General features: G+C 40.3%; 1 protein-coding gene across 3 annotated transcripts in view; it reads right to left on the bottom strand.

Moving 5' to 3' along the window:
* Positions 1-13546: 13546 nt before the first annotated feature.
* Positions 13547-20433, bottom strand: part of kcnma1a (potassium large conductance calcium-activated channel, subfamily M, alpha member 1a) — a 151594-nt gene continuing 144707 nt past the window's right edge. For 2 of the 3 annotated variants that reach the window (XM_046070606.1, XM_046070605.1), the window contains 2 exons: positions 19302-19330; positions 13547-16613 (listed from right to left, as the gene is read on the bottom strand). In XM_046070606.1, coding sequence (XP_045926562.1) covers positions 16462-16613; positions 19302-19330 — 181 coding nt within the window. In that variant the 3' untranslated portion in view covers positions 13547-16461. The remainder of the gene's footprint in view (positions 16614-19301; positions 19331-20433) is intronic. The other variant, XM_046070607.1, reaches the window with a different exon arrangement.

Raw genomic sequence — 20433 nt, 5'->3', positions numbered from 1 at the left:
AACAAGAAGCAGAAAAAACCCTCAGGAGAGATGGATGATTTTCTCACATGGGCAATTCTGTATGACTCCATTGAAGCACAAGAGAATACTTGAACAAACAGTGTTCTGTACGTTGAGCCAATGTGTACCTACAATTCAATTCTGATCAATTCAGTTTTGTTTATATAGCTCCAAATCACAACAGTTATCTCATAGCGCTTTTCATTAAAGAGCAGGTCTAGGGCTGTGATATTATTTACAGAAACCCAACAATTCTCTCCATGAGCAAGCACTAGGCAGCAGAGGCAAGGAAAAACTTCCTTTTAAGAGGAACACTATTTATAGTAGTGTTTATGATAATAATCGTAATGATAATAATAACAATGATTACACTAGAACTAGTAATAATAATTGTAGCAGAGGGTGTCGAGCAGGTAACTCGCCAATGATATAAAACCTACCAATGATTCACATTGGAACTGGCTGCTGCAGTATGTGTGATTGTCATTCTGGATCACCATGGAAAGCCTAGTGGATGCAGATGAGAATATTACCCCATGAAGGTCTTTGAACTGTAAACAATGTTCATGCATTTCATATGAATACGCACGTTGTGGGCCCCACAGTGATGTGACCTGAGGGAAGAGTGTGTTATGTTGCGTGACAGACTTGGTGGTATTTCCTGCGGCGATCCGATCCTATCTCTGGGGTGCTCTGGAGGGCAGCCTCTCAAACGGCTCGACTTAGCCTTGGCCAGTGACAGTGACATACAGAGGCAGTCGATTTTTGACACACAGCTGTGACTAATTGTGAGGAAAAGGTGAGGAAGAGCTGTTGTGGGGCCATTCTTAAAGACATGGAGATCCAGCCCACATCTCCTGGGCATGGCTTAGCACAAATGAAATCCTTGAATCATGAATACACTGACGGCAAGCAGCTATTTACTGCAGCCAATCTTGCTTTTATGGCAGTAATATTGGTGGTCAGTGGGAGGGAATATGTTTTCTCCTCTCCCTGAGCATAGCATTTAAATGTAGCTTACTGTCAACTGTTTTCTTGGCTATCTGTAATATTTGAAATTTATTAAAAGCACATAATTATCATTGGGGGGAAAAGTTTGTTAGTAAAATAGGCAGCATATTTGAGGTACCCACTGGGATCAAATACTTTGGATACTGGGATATGGCTGTATGTAACAAAAAATGGAAAAGCTCAAACTCAATACTGGTAGTACATTTATATGTGTACACTATGTACTTACTTGCGTTATGTCGAAAGTGTGTTGTCTCAAATCAAACCTGGACATTGTGCATTTACCAGAAATAACGATTGCAAGTATGACATTTGACCGCTTCTTTTTAATGGTGAATTGTTACTTGCTGCCATTTTTGCCACAAATTTGAAAATAGGATGCTCGTCCCTTCCCTTCCACTACGTAGCCAACTAGTGACCATTGAGGATGAGAAGTGTCCAGCATTCCACACTCAAATCAACTTATGAGTACACCATCCAGGTACTCATTTTGCCATAACTGTCTGTGTGAATGCACTTAAACACTCAGAATTGCAAGTGTAAGTAGAAAAATGCAAATTGAGACACATCTTAAGTCTGTAAACATAGGGGCTTTGTGAAGCTGTACTTGCTAAATGCTAACATCAGCATGTTAAAATAACCTGCTCACGATGGCAATGTTAACATGCTAATGTTTAGCATGCATACTATTTTGTATTTTTTGTCCACCATTTTACTTTAGCTTGTTAGCACACTAACATGCTAATTAGCTCTAAACACAAAGTAGCCTACAGCTGAGTCTGATGGGATAGGCTTTAATTTGGTGAGATACGGGTCATATACAAAAGGTGTTTTCTTGAAGTCTGGTATGTTTACAGACTCACTGTCTTCGCTTAGAATTCAACACATGTGATCTCAAATCCCAATGTAGCTTGGGTAAAGCATTTGAGTCTGGCATCCCGTCAGATGACGACTACATATTTTGGCCAGTTAAGAATGGCCTTGTATGGAATACCTCATAGACTCTGCGAGATAAATATTGTGGACCAAAAGGAATACTTCAGATTGAGGTGTTGGCTAGGCATTGTGCTTGAAGAAACAGTGCTGTGTAAGCCATCTTGAGTTTCTCAATGCAGTGAGAGATGGCGCCGACTATCATGTCATGCCGTTTCTCTGCTCCTGTTTTTGTCCCATCATCATTGTTTGTGCCATTTGTTTTGCTTCTGGTGGCGTCTCTGTTTGTTAATAACACTAAAACATCACTGGTTTATGAGCGGCAGGCACTTTTCGATATCTGGGATTCTTTTGAGAGGATTTCACACGTTGAGGGTGGACATGGTGCAGACGTCGGCGTGCTTGTGGCACCAAGTTAAATGTATGGCTGAGAAGGACTTACATGGACCCGATTGTTGGTAGGTCTACTTGCTATAATCATCTGGATTTGGTGAATAGGCAGTGGTGTATTCAACCTGTTAACCTGGTGCGTCCGGAGGCCGATCAGCTGTTGCAGTCCTATTGGACAGAGAAGAGGCGGTGCAGAGGAGGCGGTGTGTGTGTGTGTGGTTTTTATTACGTCGCCGGTCAATGAAGGACTAAAGGTCCAGATGGCTCTTTTGAATGTCCGATCATTGTCTAACAAGACATATGTTCTTCCATGCTCTAGATTTTATGTTCATAACCGAGACATGGATGCGTGAGGTGATGTATCGCCACTAATGGAACTTTGTCCCCCTGACATCAGCTTTTTCAGCACTCTGAGACTTTCTGGAAGAGGAGGGGGGATTGTGTCACTTTTTAAGGACATTTTTAAATGCAAACAGATTTTAAACTGTGATCCTTATTCTAGTTTTGAATCGCACCTTTTTACTATAAATAAATCTTCTATGGTTTTGATTGCTGCAATCTATCGTCCAAGTACAATGATAATTTTATTTCTGAGTTTGCTGACATTTTAGCTAGATTTATTTTGCATGCATAAATTACCTTAATTTGAAAGTACCAGATGTGATGGATTCAGCCAAGCCTTTCAGTGGACTGTCTCACAGACAACTTAAATGGTGCACTGCGGGATTTGGTGGAGTGGGTGGCTCCAGCTAAGACACGGAAGTGTCCTCCAAAAAATCATACACCTTGGCTAAATGATGAGTTACTGACTCTCAGAAAGAGCTGCAGGAAAAGTTGAACGTCAGTGGCGCCATACTAAGCTTGAAGTTTATTATAGAGCACAGCATGACAGTCTGACCACCTACCAGTCTAGGATGGCTACTGCAAAGGCAGCATTTTATTCTAAAGTGATTATGAATAATATGCATAACCCTAGTCTTTTATTTGACACTGTTGATAGACTTACACTGTGTCAGCAGCCAGTAAGTAGTACGGATTTGTAAGCACATGATTTTATGATGTATTTTTATGAGAGAGTTGAGGACATCCGAACTACGATACCCCAGTCAAATGTTGGGGGATTAGACTGCGCTATCACAGGACCATTTTCTACAGGACAGGGCCACTCTGAGTTTGAGCCAATTTCTTTGGCTGAGTTAACTAAAATTGTTGTGACTGCAAGAGGAACTACTTGCTCTCTGGATCCCTTGCCTGCCTGGGCTGTCAAAGAACTATGGCCAACATTAGAATTGTATGTTTTAGCTGTTTTAAACCTTTCCCTCTCCACAGGGGATTTTTTTCATTATTTAAGAAACCAAATCTGGATATAAACTCGTTGGAAAATTATATAAAACCTGTTTCTAATTTTGCCTTCTTATCTAAAGTCTTTGAGAAAGTGGTCTCAAATCAGCTTTTCAGAATCAGAATTAGAATCAGAGTAGTGTTTTACACATACGAGGAATTTGCTGTGGTGATAAGGTGCTACATGTAGACAAACATACAGTCGACATTAATAAATGTAGAAATATATAAATATGGAATAGAAGAACAACGTTGCAGATATATACATGTGCATTATTCTTGGTCTGTGCCGTGCAGAAATAACGCAACGGAAGAGAATATTCTGTACAAACAGAAGCTGTTTTTGTGGCGAGAGGTTTTGGTCCTGATGGACCGCAGCCTCCTGTCAGAGGGGAGAGTCTGAAACAGTTTGTGTCCGGGGTGGGAGGAGTCAGATGCAATCTTTCCTCCACGCCTCAGAGTCCTCAAGGAGTACAGGTCCAGAAGAGAAGGAAGATTGCCGCCAATCACCTTTTAAAATATCTGTCATCTAATAATCTTATTGAGCCGCTGCAGTCTGCTTTTTGAGCAAAACATTCTACTGAAACGTAAATGATGGTAAATGATCTGGCTGCTGACTCAGACTTAACATCTGTCCTTTTGTTGTTGTTATTTGGCTTTTGATACTGTTGATCACTGTATTCTTTAGGACAGAATCGAGAAATACTTCACCATCTCTGACCAGGTGCTTAAGTGGTTGAGATCTTACCTTTCAGAAAGATCTCAATGTGTGTTTTATAATAACACATTTTCCAACCCATCACCACTTCAGCAAGGGGTTCCACAGGGTTCAGTCCTTGGTCCACTGCTGTTTTTGTTATACTTAGCGCTATTGGGTCAGATCATTAGTTCTTTTGGGATTGCTTTTCATTGCTATGCTGATGATTTACATATATATATGGCAGTTATTGCAGGAAATGCATCTGATTCGGTTAAGTTATTGACTTGCTTGGCTCCGGTGAGGAGCTGGTTATCAGCAAATTTCTTGCTACTCAACTCAGCAAAAACTGAGATTATAGCTATTGGACCAGCTAGATTAGGTCATTTGTATGACAATTTTACTCTATACATTGATGATTCGGTCATTCATTGCCAGGAGAGAGTAAAGAATCTTGGGGTTGTTTTTGATTGATCACTTTCATTTGATTTGCATATTAAAGAGGTGAAAAAAGTAGCCTTCTTTCATCTCAGAAGAATCACAAAGATTAGATCAATATTGGCACTTAAAGATGCTGAGACCCTTATTCATGCCTTTGTTACATCTAGGCTGGACTATTGTAATGTACTGTTCTCTGGGCTGCCAAAGAAAAGTTTGCCAGGTCTGCAGATGGTCCAGAATGCTGCAGCACGTATTCTGACTGGATTATCTAAATACATGCATATAACTCCTGTGCTGGCCTCACTGCACTGGCTCCCTGTTCAGGTTAGAGCAGATTTTAAGGTTTTGTTGCCTTGCACCATTATATCAGAAGGATCTTTTAAATTCTTATGTGCCTACACAGTTGCTGGGCTCCCATGGGACAGGACTTCTGACTGTACCAAAGGTTAGGAAAAAAAACGGCTGGTGAGCGAGCCTTTTCGTTTCGTGCTCCAACATTATGGAACAGTCTTCCAGCAAATATTAGGCTGGAATGTTCAATTGATGTTTTTAAATTAAAGCTTAAGACCTACTTATTCACTCCTGTGTATGAGTCCTAAATGTTCGATTATCTTTGATGTCTTTGTATAGTTGTATTTACTTTTCAGTGTTTCAGTTTAAATTTTATTATACTGTTTGTATTTTAATTGTATTGTTTTTGTAAAGCACTTTGATTGAAAGTGCTCTATAAATAAATTTATTATTATTATTATTATAATATTCTGAGATCTTCTTCACTGAGAATGACGCCTGGCTCACTTTAATTTTCAGAACAGGAATATCACTAGTTTTGCAGGAATTTGGTGATACTTAGTTGAGTAATGGATAAACATCAACCTCATGGTGGCACAAGAGGAAAAGTCACCAAAGACGGAGTGTCAGAGCTGAGGGGAGATGTCTTAATCAACTTGGACACACTGGGCATTGATTTGACAAGCTGCTGTAATGACCTTCTTGTTTTTGTAAAGGATCACTGTTTATCTGGGCCACAACTGATGTGCTGAGCATGCCTCATTGTCATGGAAACTATTATCACGACTGAAGTGGGATGGGGCTTGGTCTTTGGATGTCTAGTTTTCTCTCTATAAATAAATTTATTATTATTATTATATTATTCTGAGATCTTCTTCACTGAGAATGACGCCTGGCTCACTTTAATTTACAGAACAGGAATATCACTAGTTTTGCAGGACTTTGGTGATACTTGGTTGAGTACTGGACAAACATCAACCTCATGGTGGCACAAGAGGAAAAGTCACCAAAGTCACTAGGATTTGTCTTCTGAGGACCATGAATGTCTACAAAATTTCATGTTAAACATCTTCAGAGATTAGGGGGTTAAAGTTGTTTTGTCTTTGTATGTAGACAATATTTTCTCTGCTGGAAGTTAAGTATTACTTCAGTCAAAGCAGAATTGTTCTCACAACAAACTATACAAATCATTCACCATTTCAAATATGCATATGGTGATTGAATGCCGACAGCATTTAATATTGAGCTTCTCACTAGAGTAAGTTTGGATGTCCCTGAGCTAAAGGTTTATTGGTTGTTATGCTTCTTCTCCTCTATGTGTGGGTAAAGTTCAGCCATGAACCTTCGCATTGGGTATTAGCAATGTTTTTTTTCTCCCAGACAGGCTGATAGGCCTAACCTTGTCTGTCTTTCCAAACATATTGATTAGGCTGTGAGAAGAGAGGGGCTATGAGACCGAGTGCAGAGGCTAAACTTGAAGTAGTTCACTTCCTACTAATAGCACCCTATTAATTCACAATGATGAAGGTTTATACTGTATTTTTTGAAGAAATTATTGTACATGAGTTTGAAGATGGCAGAACTACATTTTCCAGTTTTGAGCCAATAATGAAATAATTAAATGAATATCCCTGTCTTATCAGAATGATCATTTGCAACATGGCAACTGAAGCTGCCTGGTTTAGGAACATAATCTTGATTTCATGATAAACCTACCAGTTCTAATGGCAGCATTTCACAAATCGAGAAGTCTGTCAGTGATGGGCTTAGAGAAAAGATTCACCAACTTTTCCAGATGAGAACACAAATTTCAAATGGCAGTGGCGGGCAGAAAAAAGAGAAAAGCCAACCCCTGTGCCTTTGTTGTTCTCCTTTAATTCTGTTAATCGCCCCCAGGTAAAGATTAGCTGCTCTTGCCAATTTAATTCAGCCTCAAATGATGCTGCTACAAGGTCACTTTTTCTTTTCTTCCTCTCTTCTTCTGTCTCTTTATTCACTCCCTCCTTGCCCCCCCCCATCCATTTCTCTTTCCGTGAGCAGGATTGAGTTGTCATGTAGTTCTAATAGGCAGCACAGGGAATCATTAGTCCACCTCGGCTCCCTGACTGATGGGTATTTCACTCCAATCATCTGAGTACTGTGCGTGTGTTTGCGTAGGTGTGTGTATGTGTGCGTGCGGAACGAGAGGAAGGACTACACCCCCCTCCACCCTCCAACACACACATACACACGAATCCTCCGCCACAGACATCACCATCCCCCCACCCACCACTGCATTGTGCGCCTGCTGCTATTGACGGAGTGTCAGAGCTGAGGGGAGATGTCTTAATCAACTTGGACACACTGGGCATTGATTTGACAAGCTGCTGTAATGACCTTCTTGTTTTCGTAAAGGATCACTGTTTATCTGGGCCACAACTGATGTGCTGAGCATGCCTCATTGTCATGGAAACTATTATCACGACTGAAGTGGGATGGGGCTTGGTCTTTGGATGTCTAGTTTTCTCTTTCAGTCTCTCTCTGTCTCTCTCTGTCGCGCACGCAAACACACTGTCTCTGTCACACGCATGCAGACACACATATCGATATTGATATGTCTGAGCTGATCCAGCGCAACCAGATGTGTGTGTGTGTGTGTTTGTACTCGAATGTAATGTTTAACACTTCCATTCAAAACCATCAGGGGTCAAAGGGAAATGCTATAATTGGTGTCAACATCTTTCACATCAATGTTATGGAAATCATTACAGACTGGATGGATTGACTGAGAAGGCTCAATAATCCCAAGACGGCCATTTCATTTACCTGCCTCCCAGCTCTTTTGGAAAATTATGGAACGTTGTAGCTCATTGATTTACTAAATGACCCATGATGACATATAAAAGTGACAGTTCATTCTTGAAAATGAAAAAGCAAAAATCTATATGGTAATGGAAAAAAGATAAGATAGATTGTTTTTTAAGCTTCAAGAAAGGGTCTGTTTTTGAACTCTGCAATTTTTATATGATCCTCCTCCTTGATCTGATGTCAGGCTTTGCGACATTGATTATTTTTTATATGAGTTGTGATCTTCCATCAACCAGTGCATGTTTGAAGATGAAGAGAAAGATTACCTTTGTTTGCATTCATGCACTAACACATAAACAATGTTGTGCTCCATCAATTGCTTCATGGCCACTGGCACACCCTGCTGCCTTGAGAAGAAGACACTCTGCTGAGTCGATTTGCAGGGATCTCAGGTTCAGGGTGCTGTCAGCTTCTGTCAGGGCAATCAGCAACACTCAGCCTCCCCTGAATAGCCCGCACAGCAGACGGTAAATATTATTGGCATTCTGACACCCTCTTGCTGCGACCAAGTGTGTAAAATTGTTAATAAGGAACATGATGGGGCCACTGCCTGCTGTCGTGAGAATGGAAAAGCTTGCTCTCGTTGGCAATTATCCAAATAACAGGATGAGGCGTCTGAGGACAGGTGATTTAAGTCCTTAGCAGAGTGGTGGAGAGGTTTGTTTTGGCAGGGAGGAAGTGAGGAAAAGTCACAGAGGTCATATGGTAAACATTGTCCTTGTGCTATATCCATCAATAAAACTCCTTATGAAATGTACATGGAGACCCTTGTGTGCATTGTTTGGAAAAATTGCTAAAGACATTGTCCATAGACGAGGCACTTGAGCACTTGAGGGCTATCCTACATTTTGTATGATAGTCATCTCAACGATACTAAAACAGGTAAAGGTTGTTGTTGTGTCAGCTTTAAGTATGACTGAGAACGAGCTGCTTGTTTGCTGAAATCCGCTGCTATTAGTTATTTCTATGCCTCCCCCTGAAAGTCTCAATGTGACACTGTGATAAGGCAAACAGTATTCCTCCCCTTGTATAGAGCACGTAAGTCATTATTTTTAAAGGCATAGTATCTCCAAGTCGCAGAAGGACACGTTGATAGCAGAATAAAGTACACAATCATAAACATTTATGCCAGTGTTTCTCAGTGTATGATTACACTTTTATGGTTCATATTCTGATATGGCTTGTTTTTGCTGCTGCCACCAAAGCAATGAGACAGGCCCAGAGGTGGCATTTCTCCTTTGCTTTATGGGGGGAGAGATGCCTAGAGGAGAGTCCTGCTTGGTTTTCGTTCGGTAAACACACTGCCAAGCTAAATGGCTGATCAATCAATTTCAGTGGGATCGATCTGCATCAGTTCTGCCTGCATGCACACACCCGGAGCCACTTTATTGTAAATCAATCATTTTGAAAACAACTCACAGAGGGGCCCGTCCTCACTAACAAGCCATCAATTCCAGCTGCCTGTGTAGCACCCTTATCAGGCCACAAATCAACAGCCACACAAACATCTGCTCCATTTCCATCGCTTTCTCCCTCTGCCTCGCTCAGTCTTTTACCCCCGCCGATTGTCGTGTTTTGATGGTGTGTCTGGCGAGGAGAAGAGAGGTGAGGCTGCGAGTCTTCACCACACCACTTAAGATAACCCAAGGGTAATAGTGTTTGCACATTTGAGAGAGAAATGAGGACAAATGCCAGGGTGGGTCATACATTCTCCTTCTGACCGGTTGTTTGACGTTGGAGTGTGAAATTGCACACTTCAGCTGAGGAGCGAGGATAGGAGGAGCGGGCAGGGCCCAGAGACTTATGAGATGTCCGCTGATTTCTAGCTATGAAAGAGGAGTGGGTGGATATCTGAGAAATCATCCTGCCTCATCATAACACCTCAGAATTGGTGCTGCTCATGATGTTTGAATGATTCTCAGGAGATATCTCAGTACCCTTGACACAAGCGACACTGTGTTTAATGCAGTGTATCTAGAAGCAGATTATTTCAGTTGGAAAATTGCTGAGTTACAAAAAGGTTAAAAATCCTTTAACTTTGGCACTGCTTAATGACATGCTTATCGCTGTCCAGGCTTTGCTTAGACATGTTAAAGCTCCAACAGGGGGAAAGAGGATTACTTTCTCAATATATCATTTGCCCCTGGAATAAATGTATCTGTAAACCCAATCCACATTAAGATGCTACACATCCCGATGTGATGCACAAACATTCACAACGCTGACATGACAGCGCAGCGAGATACCTGGTATGATGTCCTCTGCTCATCCACTGTCACCGTCTCCATGGAGATATACGTGCCAATGTGGGCAGAATGTGATTTCGAATGCTATTCCCACCCATCACTGTAGATCCCCATTGATTGACAGTCTGACAGGTGAAAGTGATGGAGCAGCTAATAGCATGTCAGTAAACGTAAATCAAGGCTAATACCAGGCTCAATGGATAAGCGGATTGGTGGTGCGACTTGGGCTGCAGGGTCACCGACCCCTCCACAGGGTGGGGATTGGTACAATACAATATACATTTATCTAAGGCTTCCCCTGGTGAAAGTCAAGGTCAGGCACTGAGTCTATTGCAATTCTACAGTACCTGTCTATAGTATATCACACATTTTGATGTGAATGGACTGATATTTATAAGGGGTTTTGGTGTAGCAGGGTAAATAGTGAGCTATTATCACTGTTAATTCCAGTACTGTAAAAAGTACTCGGATCCTTTTGTTTTGCAAGCCCTGGTTTCTCGTTGCTGACGTACTGCGTTAAGTGTATCGACTCATTTCCGTTTCCGGTGCTTGTGTGTTGGTTAGCGTGCTATTCTCGCTAAATACCAGTTACATTTGTTAGATTACAGCGGCCAACTGTCCGCTAAACACTTATTCTTACAGTAATTTTGCCTAAGCACTCACAGTTCTTTCCGTCTTTTAGAGACTGCTGTTTAATGTCATAGTTTTTCAAAAGTTTTTGTAGCTAACGCTACAGTACTTTAGCTTAGCTATTAGCGACACTAGCTCAGCAGCTAGCAATGGCTTCTCCTTCTCCCTCTCTCTCTCCTACTTTCTCCTGCTCGATGTGTCAGATGTTCAGTTACTCCTCTGCCTCCTTTAACGGTAAAGATTTATAAGTCCGGCTCCGCACCTTGGTAGATCAGTCTTTAGTTACTGTAGCTAGCCAGTCCCCGGTAGTCGGTGTGGAACGGCCTGAGTTAGCCTGTGGTAGCCGTCCCACCAGCATCCCCTGAGCAGCCAGGAAGGGGTGGCTGGGTGACTGTCCGAAGGAGGAATCGTCGTAAGCATTCAAAGTCCACGGGTCATCACCAACCTGTTCAAGTCTCTACAGACAGATTTTCCCCACTCAGCGACACACCCGCTGAGAAACCAACTCTGATCATTGGCAGCTCCATTTGGGAAACGTGAAGTTAGTGGAGCCAGCGGCCATAGTTAATAGTAGTAGTAGTAGCTCTTTTCTGCTCTTTTAGCTCACGCAAACGAGTAAATGCCACTCTAAATATCAGACTGGCTTTTTGTCTCATGTCTGGTCTTTTGCCTGTTCACTCTCTCTTTTTCTCTTCCTCTTTTCCTCTGTCAACATCCTCTTTTTTGGTCTCTTTGCAGTGTAGCACTGATATCCATAGTGAGAATAGCGATCTAGCTTCTTCCAAAGAACTTACATTGTACATGCTATACTTTTTGCTTCTTCTTTCTTCTTATAGTTTGCTTGCTGAGTCCTGTTGATTGTGCAGTAGCTGGCAAGTCAGTGTACCATCAAAATGATTTTGAAGCTGTTATTTTAAGATAAATCACTACATAATGTTGTTTTAATTAGATGATATTAACATGTGAGGAACATTTGCATTCCAGCAATGTTGTAGCAGGTTAGGGCGGTACTAATTTTAACTACCTCACATAATGTTGGGTAGTTTTATTTATAAATCTGCAACATATATAACAAGTTACATATAACATATGTTTTGCAGAGAAAATCTTAATCTGCAAAGTGACTAGAACCTATTGCTGTAAAATAAAATCAGTGAATAAAAAACTATAATATTTCACTCTGAAATGGTAGCATAAAATGGAAATACCTCAAATTTATATTTAAGGACAGTACTTGAGTAAATGTACTTCACCTTCCACCACTGGGTTATTCCTGAGACTGAGGGAGTACAGTAATACAATAGCAGAATTTCTTTGTAGTTGGAATAAAAAATAGGAGAATTTCATGGTTTAGAACACAAATACATCCATTTTAATTTGAGAAAAATACAAAAAGAAACCATGTACAATCTATGTACAAACTTTTTGTACAAGACAGTATATTTATCAGCAGATTATATTTGACAGAGTCAGGTAGATCAACTCAGCACCATCAAATAATCAATTTATTCATCATAGCTATAACACATCCAAACTAATTAGACTGCTATGTCAAACTCCTGTTTGCTGCAATGACGATGTGCCAACAAATCCTATCTGTGATACACAAGCAATGTCCTGAATTCTTCCTGAACTGATAGGCAGCCTAAACAATTAACAAAAATTGCAACTTTTCTTAAAAAAAAAAAAAAAAACATAAAAAATTGCTGAATGCAATTTTAATGTATTATTAAGACTTGAGACCCACCTCCCATCCCTGTAAGTATTATATGTTCTATTATATCTAGTACAATTCCCAGCAAATAAATTATTATAGTCATCCTTTACAGAAGAAAATAGATAACAAAAATAATGCAACATACTGTAACAGTAATGTATGATGCATCATAATCTTTGATTTGTTCAGTGGACAACAACACATCTGATGTTACAGGCATGGGCCTCTATGTGCATCTTTCAGTCATCCATATCTAACTACCCTACTACGGGGCTCCTATCTTTTTGCCCCATCAGGTTTCCTGAATGCCACTTGTCGCTATAGTGGGACTTCATATGGGCCCTCCTCTTGACCACTTGCACTGCCTGGCACTATACTGGCATGGAGGCATTGATGGCTTGGATGTTCTCCATGTCAGTACAAGACACCGTTCTCACAGTGGAAAACACTTGGACTCAGCTCCCTCAAAGTGAGCTTGTGTCCCTGAATGACTGAAGGATGCTTGCTCAACTAAACTCACCATGGCACTTCAAAAAACACTCTAAAAACTTTAGAGGTATACAATGCAAAGACCTAAAACATCTAACAGAGACATATGACAAGGTGTAGGAAGGAGAGACATCTCAGTCCAGTGTGTTGTGAATAATGCCAGCCTGAATGAATTTGCACAATGAGGGTTCACGTAGAAAAAGCACAGTAATCAAGTGTAATGAAAACAAATGGTGCATTACTTTGTGAGTTTATATTAATGCCAGTTTGCAGCATGTACCGTTTTATTTCTGAACAATGCTATGTTTAAGTACCTCAAAAAATACTTTGTAAACAAATAAAAAGCAGTTGTGGCAGATTGTGACAGATGACAAGCTGACAAAATGGAATGTAAACCCTTTAACAACACAAAGACAAAAAAATAAAATTAAGGATGTTCTCTCGTTTGATAACCTTGAATTGGTGCTACCTTCCATCTTTGTGATGGCTGATCCAACCAGATTGAATTCTGCCTGTCTTTACTACTTGTTTAATAGTTTTCGCATTCCTACAATAATCCAGCATCTTTCATTTTCAACATACACATTTGTCTTTTTTTTTTTTCAACATAACAATCAGTTTGTCGATTCTATGTATAATGAGTCATAGCCATTATCAAATATTAATAGTTCCTTATTGTTCAGGCTAGCAAGTATGCCATTAACAGCCCAATTATACATACATTTTACTCACATATTTTCTGAAAAGAAATCTATTTGCTACAAAGTGTGACAACGATGTAATCACAGTTCAAAAGTTCACTTCAGGACAATGTGTATGAGGCTTCAGTATAGTTGCACCACACCCAATAGACAGACATAGAAGCTCATATCATTTTGTTTGAAAAAGAAATGTGGTCTATATAATGGGTTGAGTTTACACAAACATATTTAGCACAATAATGTTCAGATATTCCAAAATTCTAACTTCTTTTTTCGAATTACTTTTCTTTACAGCCTATAGAGGAGAATTAATTCAATAAACAGACAGCATCTTCCTGTCATATTTGAAATCATATTTTGTGGAAAACACCTGCACACTTTGCTGTAGTGTACACTCTCTTCCTCCACACTAGGGACCTAATTTAGGTCAAACACACTCTGCTCTCCATCTGAATACAACACTTACCCCCAATACTTAATTCCTTTATACCTATCTTTCCATCTGCATGTTTACAGCTAGGGATGCTTAGTAGTAGACACATTATTTAGTAGAGACAGCTCATCTGTGCAACTAAAAGAGGATTCAGATGAGCCTTAATTTATTTCTGCAAGCACTCAACAGAGCTGAGCTGCCAGGCTGAAGATGGTGGTTTCACAATGCAAGCTAGTCTAAGCTTTATTGGCTCCAGAGTGATGCAGTTTGTTCAAGAGAGGGCAGGGGGATAAAAAAATAATCGTTTGTTTTGGTACGATGTGAAATAAATGGTGATATAGTCAAACACAGAACCCTTTGATATGTTGTTGTAATTAAAGATATTATTTGAGTCTTTATATCTCCTCTACTACTTTTCACTTGGTTCTTGTCTAGAAAAATAAGTACAAATTGATTATGTTCATGGATACAAAATAATTGTGTTTTAAGTGTATAAATCCAACTACATATTTGTGTGAAGTTTATGTATGAGGAGTATAAGGCTATCACCTCAATCCTCCATCACTGTCGCAGCTGGATTTGGATCTAGTCAGTGCCTAAACATGTGCACAATATACACGTCACACACAGGCTAGCATAAAAAAAAAAACACAGGTTCCTCTTCAGTGTCCTTAATAGCAGTCTGCGGCATTGTTGCATTTCCACCCAACTATGTTTGAGCATTTTCCATGTTAGAGGACTGAACACAGCAGCTAAACTCCTCAGAGTTTTGAGGCGTGTGACATCTGGATTGGCAACAGAGAACATCCAAGCGCTTTACTGCCTCTGTGCCAAACCCGTGCCAGGCAGATGCTCTGATCAAAGGAGGACCCATTGATGCCCACTTTTATGCAATATGTGGCATTTCTTTCCTCAGACATTAACTTCTTGTAACAGACAAAACATTCAGAAAATACACCACTCTTCGTTGTGATCCCAATGTTGCCGCAGGTATCACGGCAAAGCGTCAATGGTGGGCACGCAGCTGCTGTTCGTGTTAGCTCAAACATAGTTGGGGATTTTGGTTTGGTTCCTGATGCAACATAATATTTTTGTTAGTAGATCCAAACCCTCTAGACTCTTCTACAGTTTTTTCCCCTATGACGTTCATTTATATCCCACATGCTGTTCCTTCAAAAGGTGCACTATCACATACAAGCCGATGGAGGAGGTGACAGCACTGATCAGCGCAACACCAGAAGGACAAGTGGCTGCAATGCACACATATAAACATAAAGCTTGTACATAATGTAAATGCTCCTGAACGCATGAAGGACAGGGTAGGTTGTCTTTCATCCATCTCATGTATTCAGGTTGATCAACCACACTGCATCTGTTATAGAGGGGGCTCAGGCACAGATCATGCGATAGGAGCTTAAAACAGAGTCGCAGGCTTTATGATCTGATGTATCAGCAGAAGGAACAGGGTTCTCTGTCAGCCAGCAAACACCAATGCTGCACCATTCTCTGAGTTTTTAGACTACTGTTTTGCAAAATGAGTTTGTTATACAGGACTGGAATGCTCTCACTCAACATGACAAGTCAACGGTGAAGTAGCAAACCTTAAGCAATGGCATAATGTATAACAACGTAAAAACAAGATTAGTATGCCTCCGAAGCCAAGCAGCCCTCCCTCCCTTCTTTCCTCTCCTCAGCAACATTTTATTTGAGGGAAGAATATGATGGTTCCAGTTGTTCTATCAAAAGTAACTTCAGTTTTAGTGCAAATAGAACAGAAGCAGACAGGAGATATGAAGATGATGAACCCAGCTGACTTGACATGACGCATCTGGGCGGATCTTTGGGAGATGATATGATCAGTTTATCATTGCAACCCTCATCCTCCGATAACCAGTCACCTTAGCCAGGGAGTCTGGTCACACGAAGAGGCGAACTATTGCAAAGAATTACAGGAAGTACTCTTTTTTTTTATACTCTTAAAATAATTCCAAAAAGTGCTAGGGGGAAGGGGCTGTACAATCCTTATTTGATTGTCATTATGTACAACACTATGGATACATAAATAAATAAAACGATGTCCAAGAGCATGGAAGTAACATTAAAGGTATACACATAGGAGGTCCCCTCCAGTTTGGGTTCCTGTCCAGACCTTGATTAGAAGAATTAGTGAAGAGAAATGTGTCAGTCTTCAACATCCCTGTCCTCAGCATCACCCCTCCTCCACGGGTGATCTCTTCCCATCTCTTTTGAAAGAGCATACAGATGTCTGGTGAGTCAGCAAGAAAACCCTGTGTTCAGCATTCATCTTCAACTTCTCTGATTGGTGGAATCAGACTACTAGTGGATTTGTATTGGTTGACTTGGTTGGCCATGTGAGTGCTCATGGGCTTGATCTGAATGTTCCGTGGGTAGGCATTTTCTGGTTCATCTGTAAACCATTTCTTTTCTGAAGAGGACAAGGCGAGAGGGGAAGAAGAGAAAGCAGAGTTAGTTTGAAAAAGTATGCAGCATGGAATTATGTACAACCATACTGCCTCAGTTTAAGTGATAGATTTGCATGGCATTCTTTGTGATTAGCATCAAACCGTGAGATGCAGTTTAAGTTTGTGTTCTCCAAACACACTGGTGTTTGCACTGTGCCAATTTGAATGTCATGTTGTTGTCATGGTGGCATTGTCTAATTAAGTACAGCTGTGTAAGTAGATTAATTTTAGATTTTATTTTAAAACACCTAATATCCATTTTAGTTACAATAATTGTAAATTGTAAACATAATTGTTGATTAAGTGTTACGGGGTTAGGTTGTAAAAAATGTTCTCAATTCCTCCTGTTATCTAGCCAAGCACAATGTTTGATTATTCCCCAGTTTTGAGAGAGATTTCTGATGCCATCTCAATACAACAAAGGAGAAGGGAATTCAGTTTGTGTTGCTCACAGCAACAGTGTCGCCAGATTTCAATGGAAATGTTTTCTACAAAGCTAAAGAAAGCTATTGAGATGGTTCTGTGGATTATCCAAACTAGGCTCCCTTTGAGGTGCAAAGTGAAAGCAAAGTGGTGCAGTTGCATATAAGTCAATGCAATGCAAAGATATTAGTGGAGGGCGCGAACATTTGCAAGTTTGCCTGCGGCTGCACAAATTGAAGTGAAGACACCTGGGCACAAGTTAGAAAAATCCTGCGTATCCTGAGGCTTTATGACTTCATTTACACACACACATGCCATTTGGTACCTATGTTGCTAGTGAACTACAGCTAACACCGGGCAGCCGGTGTATTAGCTGTTTGACACAGAGACACTGTTTCTAGAAAGACATTGTAGAATTCATTTGTCATTTTAAATGCTGTTAGCACCACAAACACAATTCCATTCACTTCCATTATGTTGGTGTGGAGGCAGAAATCTCAGAGATAAAAATGTCAAAACCTGGGGAAAAGAAATGTAACTATTTGGATAGCTTGGTACCACTACTGTTAAGGTAGAAAACCTTTTTTTGTAATTTGGAAGAGCTGACCCTTCATGCTAACTAATAACTAAACATTTCATAGTAAGCTTTCCTCCTGTGCTGACAGTCATATGAAAGAAAAGATTTAAAACATTTGGATATGTCATTTTGCAGAGAATATCTTCATGTTAGCGTAATTTATTTATTTTTCAACCTATGTTTTGTGTCCAATAATCTCCGTAGGGATCTTTTCCACAATGTTGTCAGAACAATCTGAGCCTGTCAGTGGCAAAAACAAGCACCTTAGTGGTCGTACTTTCAGGGGCAATTGCCCGCAAGAATTAGGTTGCAACCCTGTTTCGCTGCTGCCAACTGCAGCATGCTCGCTCAATACCGGACCAATTTAAAATAAATGTTGTCCCAATTAGTCACATAGACACAAAAACATGGGAAAATGTTGTTCAGGTTGAAAAATACCAATGTTACCCTTTAAAGTACGCTACGAGAGCAACTGTTTCTCAGTGCGGTATGAGGAAAGGGAAGGGTGTATGCCAGCTGTCAGAACTTTGTAAACTCTCTCCCAGCACTTCACAGGCATCTGGAAATGCCATTCAAGATGTCACTTCCTTTTGGGTGAAGTTGTAATATCAAATTTTAACTTTGCTATGTGGAGCAAACCGTGTGTGTGTGTTCGCGTGCACACGTGCGTGAATGTGTGTTCACGTACATGCAGGCTTGCATGTGCGGAGATTCATTTGTGTGGGCTTGTGTGTGTGTCAGCAAGCTTAAGGCTGTGGGCCCGTGTGTTACAGCACAGACATTTGATGTGTAGAACTGTGCCTGAGGTGAAGCAAGATGTCTGCCATCTCTCTCCAGAGTCTGCTGCTGATACGGTGAACTTAGTGATGTCGCCTCAAACCACCATATCAGGTGCACAGGGTTACAAGGAGGGAACTTACAGACTCATATCCCCCTTCAATTTAGACTTTAAATTGGTCACACCTCCCACTTTCTTGGTGTGACCAATGGCACAGGGCTGGACACACTTTCTTAAAGTTCTGTGAAGAAGTAAGCAATTGGCTGCATCAGGGGGATTTGAATGAGTCTGACCTACATGTGAGCTATGATCTAGGTTTGTACAGTCCGGCAAACATGTTGTTACTCTGTGATTTATGCTGATGCTCAAACAATAACCTACTGTACTCAATGATAGCATATATGACTTCTTTAAGTCTGCTACAGCTACAGTCATCTAATAGCATTCAATAGGAGGGAAGATGCGCAACACACAGACCTCTCACACAATGCAAACCATTTCAAGTTGAAATAAATCATAAAAAGGCATGATAAATGATGGAAAGAAACAATGTGAAAAGGGATTTGTTTGGAGGAAAATAAAACTCAAGTGAATAATTGTGGTAAAGGCACAAAGAAAGGGGGGGTTTTGTCTCAACCTCATGCAATGTGGAGATGGTCCTGATCATGGCAAGGAGGAGGCAGGAGCAGCAGCAGACATTTTGCTTTCCAGATGAAAGCAAAACTTAAACTGAGGCATGGTTTACTTAAGATCTGAAGAACATAATAAATAAAACAAACTCCCCTTGTCATAACAATATCCACAGAGGACAAAGTTATGATCAGAACCCCAGGTAAAGGTTACTAAGTCATGCAGAATCGTTAACTTGCATACCTTGGCCCATTCTATTCATCCTTGTTGCACTTCAGAAAGAGAGGTAAGTAATCTACTGTAAGTGAGTAGTATTTACAGTCAATACACAACTGACAAATGACTACCAGTTCAACTAAGTTTTACATATTGTTACTACAGTATTTAGTCTATATCATACATCTTAATTTTAAGATGTATTGAGGGCGTATCAACTACAATTTAATAATTAGTAACAAATCTGCATGCTTTTAAAATATGTCACAATTTCATAATTCAGTTACTTTATTCTCCCAGGTGAAAATTTCAATTCAAAGTGTATATTTTTTGCGGGGGTGGGGAGAATAAGGACTTTTCAACATGTATGTCAAAATGTTACACCAAATCTGAAATAATCTTATAATTGTATAAACAGAACAGGAAATAAGAGCCTGCTAAAGAGGGCTACCAACATGGACATGCAATAAAGCAGTACAGATGCACCATGAACAACAAAATATCAACACTGCTAATGAGCGATGGTCTTATGAGAAACAGCGTATCAGTAATATTAGCTAAATGTGATTTATCATCAATATCAGCTACAGTAGGTAAATCACAATACATTACATCCATGATCGAGGCGAACTGATCATGTGTGCTAAATGTGCACAAATCTCCAACAAACAACAGTTATTTACTACACGTATGAGTTAGACACAAAACAACTAAATATTAAGACAGATACAACAGGTAGGCCAAACAACATACTGAATGTGTATTGTGTTGCATTATGTAATTTAATTTGGCTGTGCTTAAGGACATTTCCATAAGCTTGTTTCCAACCATAATGGCTGTGCCATCCAAACAAGTGGTTTTACCGTTTACAAAACCGCAGACTTTAATTTGTAAGAAAAGAGTCCCAGTAGTCTTTGACTATAATAAATGAGACCAGCTTTCCACAATGTGAGTTTAACTATTTGGTAATGCCATGTTGTGATTGCTGTGATGCGAGAGTGAGGACCACATGCAGATGATTATGAAGGAAACGCACAAACACCGGCACATGGACGCAGAGCACACATCAAACAAACAAAACCACAAACACACAAAACACAGTATTTCTCAGTGCATGTGTCACCACAGTCTACACGCAAACACACACGCGCACACACAC

The sequence above is a fragment of the Micropterus dolomieu genome, linkage group LG15 (assembly GCF_021292245.1).
Source record: "Micropterus dolomieu isolate WLL.071019.BEF.003 ecotype Adirondacks linkage group LG15, ASM2129224v1, whole genome shotgun sequence".
NCBI lineage: Eukaryota > Metazoa > Chordata > Actinopteri > Centrarchiformes > Centrarchidae > Micropterus > Micropterus dolomieu.
This window is presented reverse-complemented; position numbering and strand designations above follow the sequence as displayed.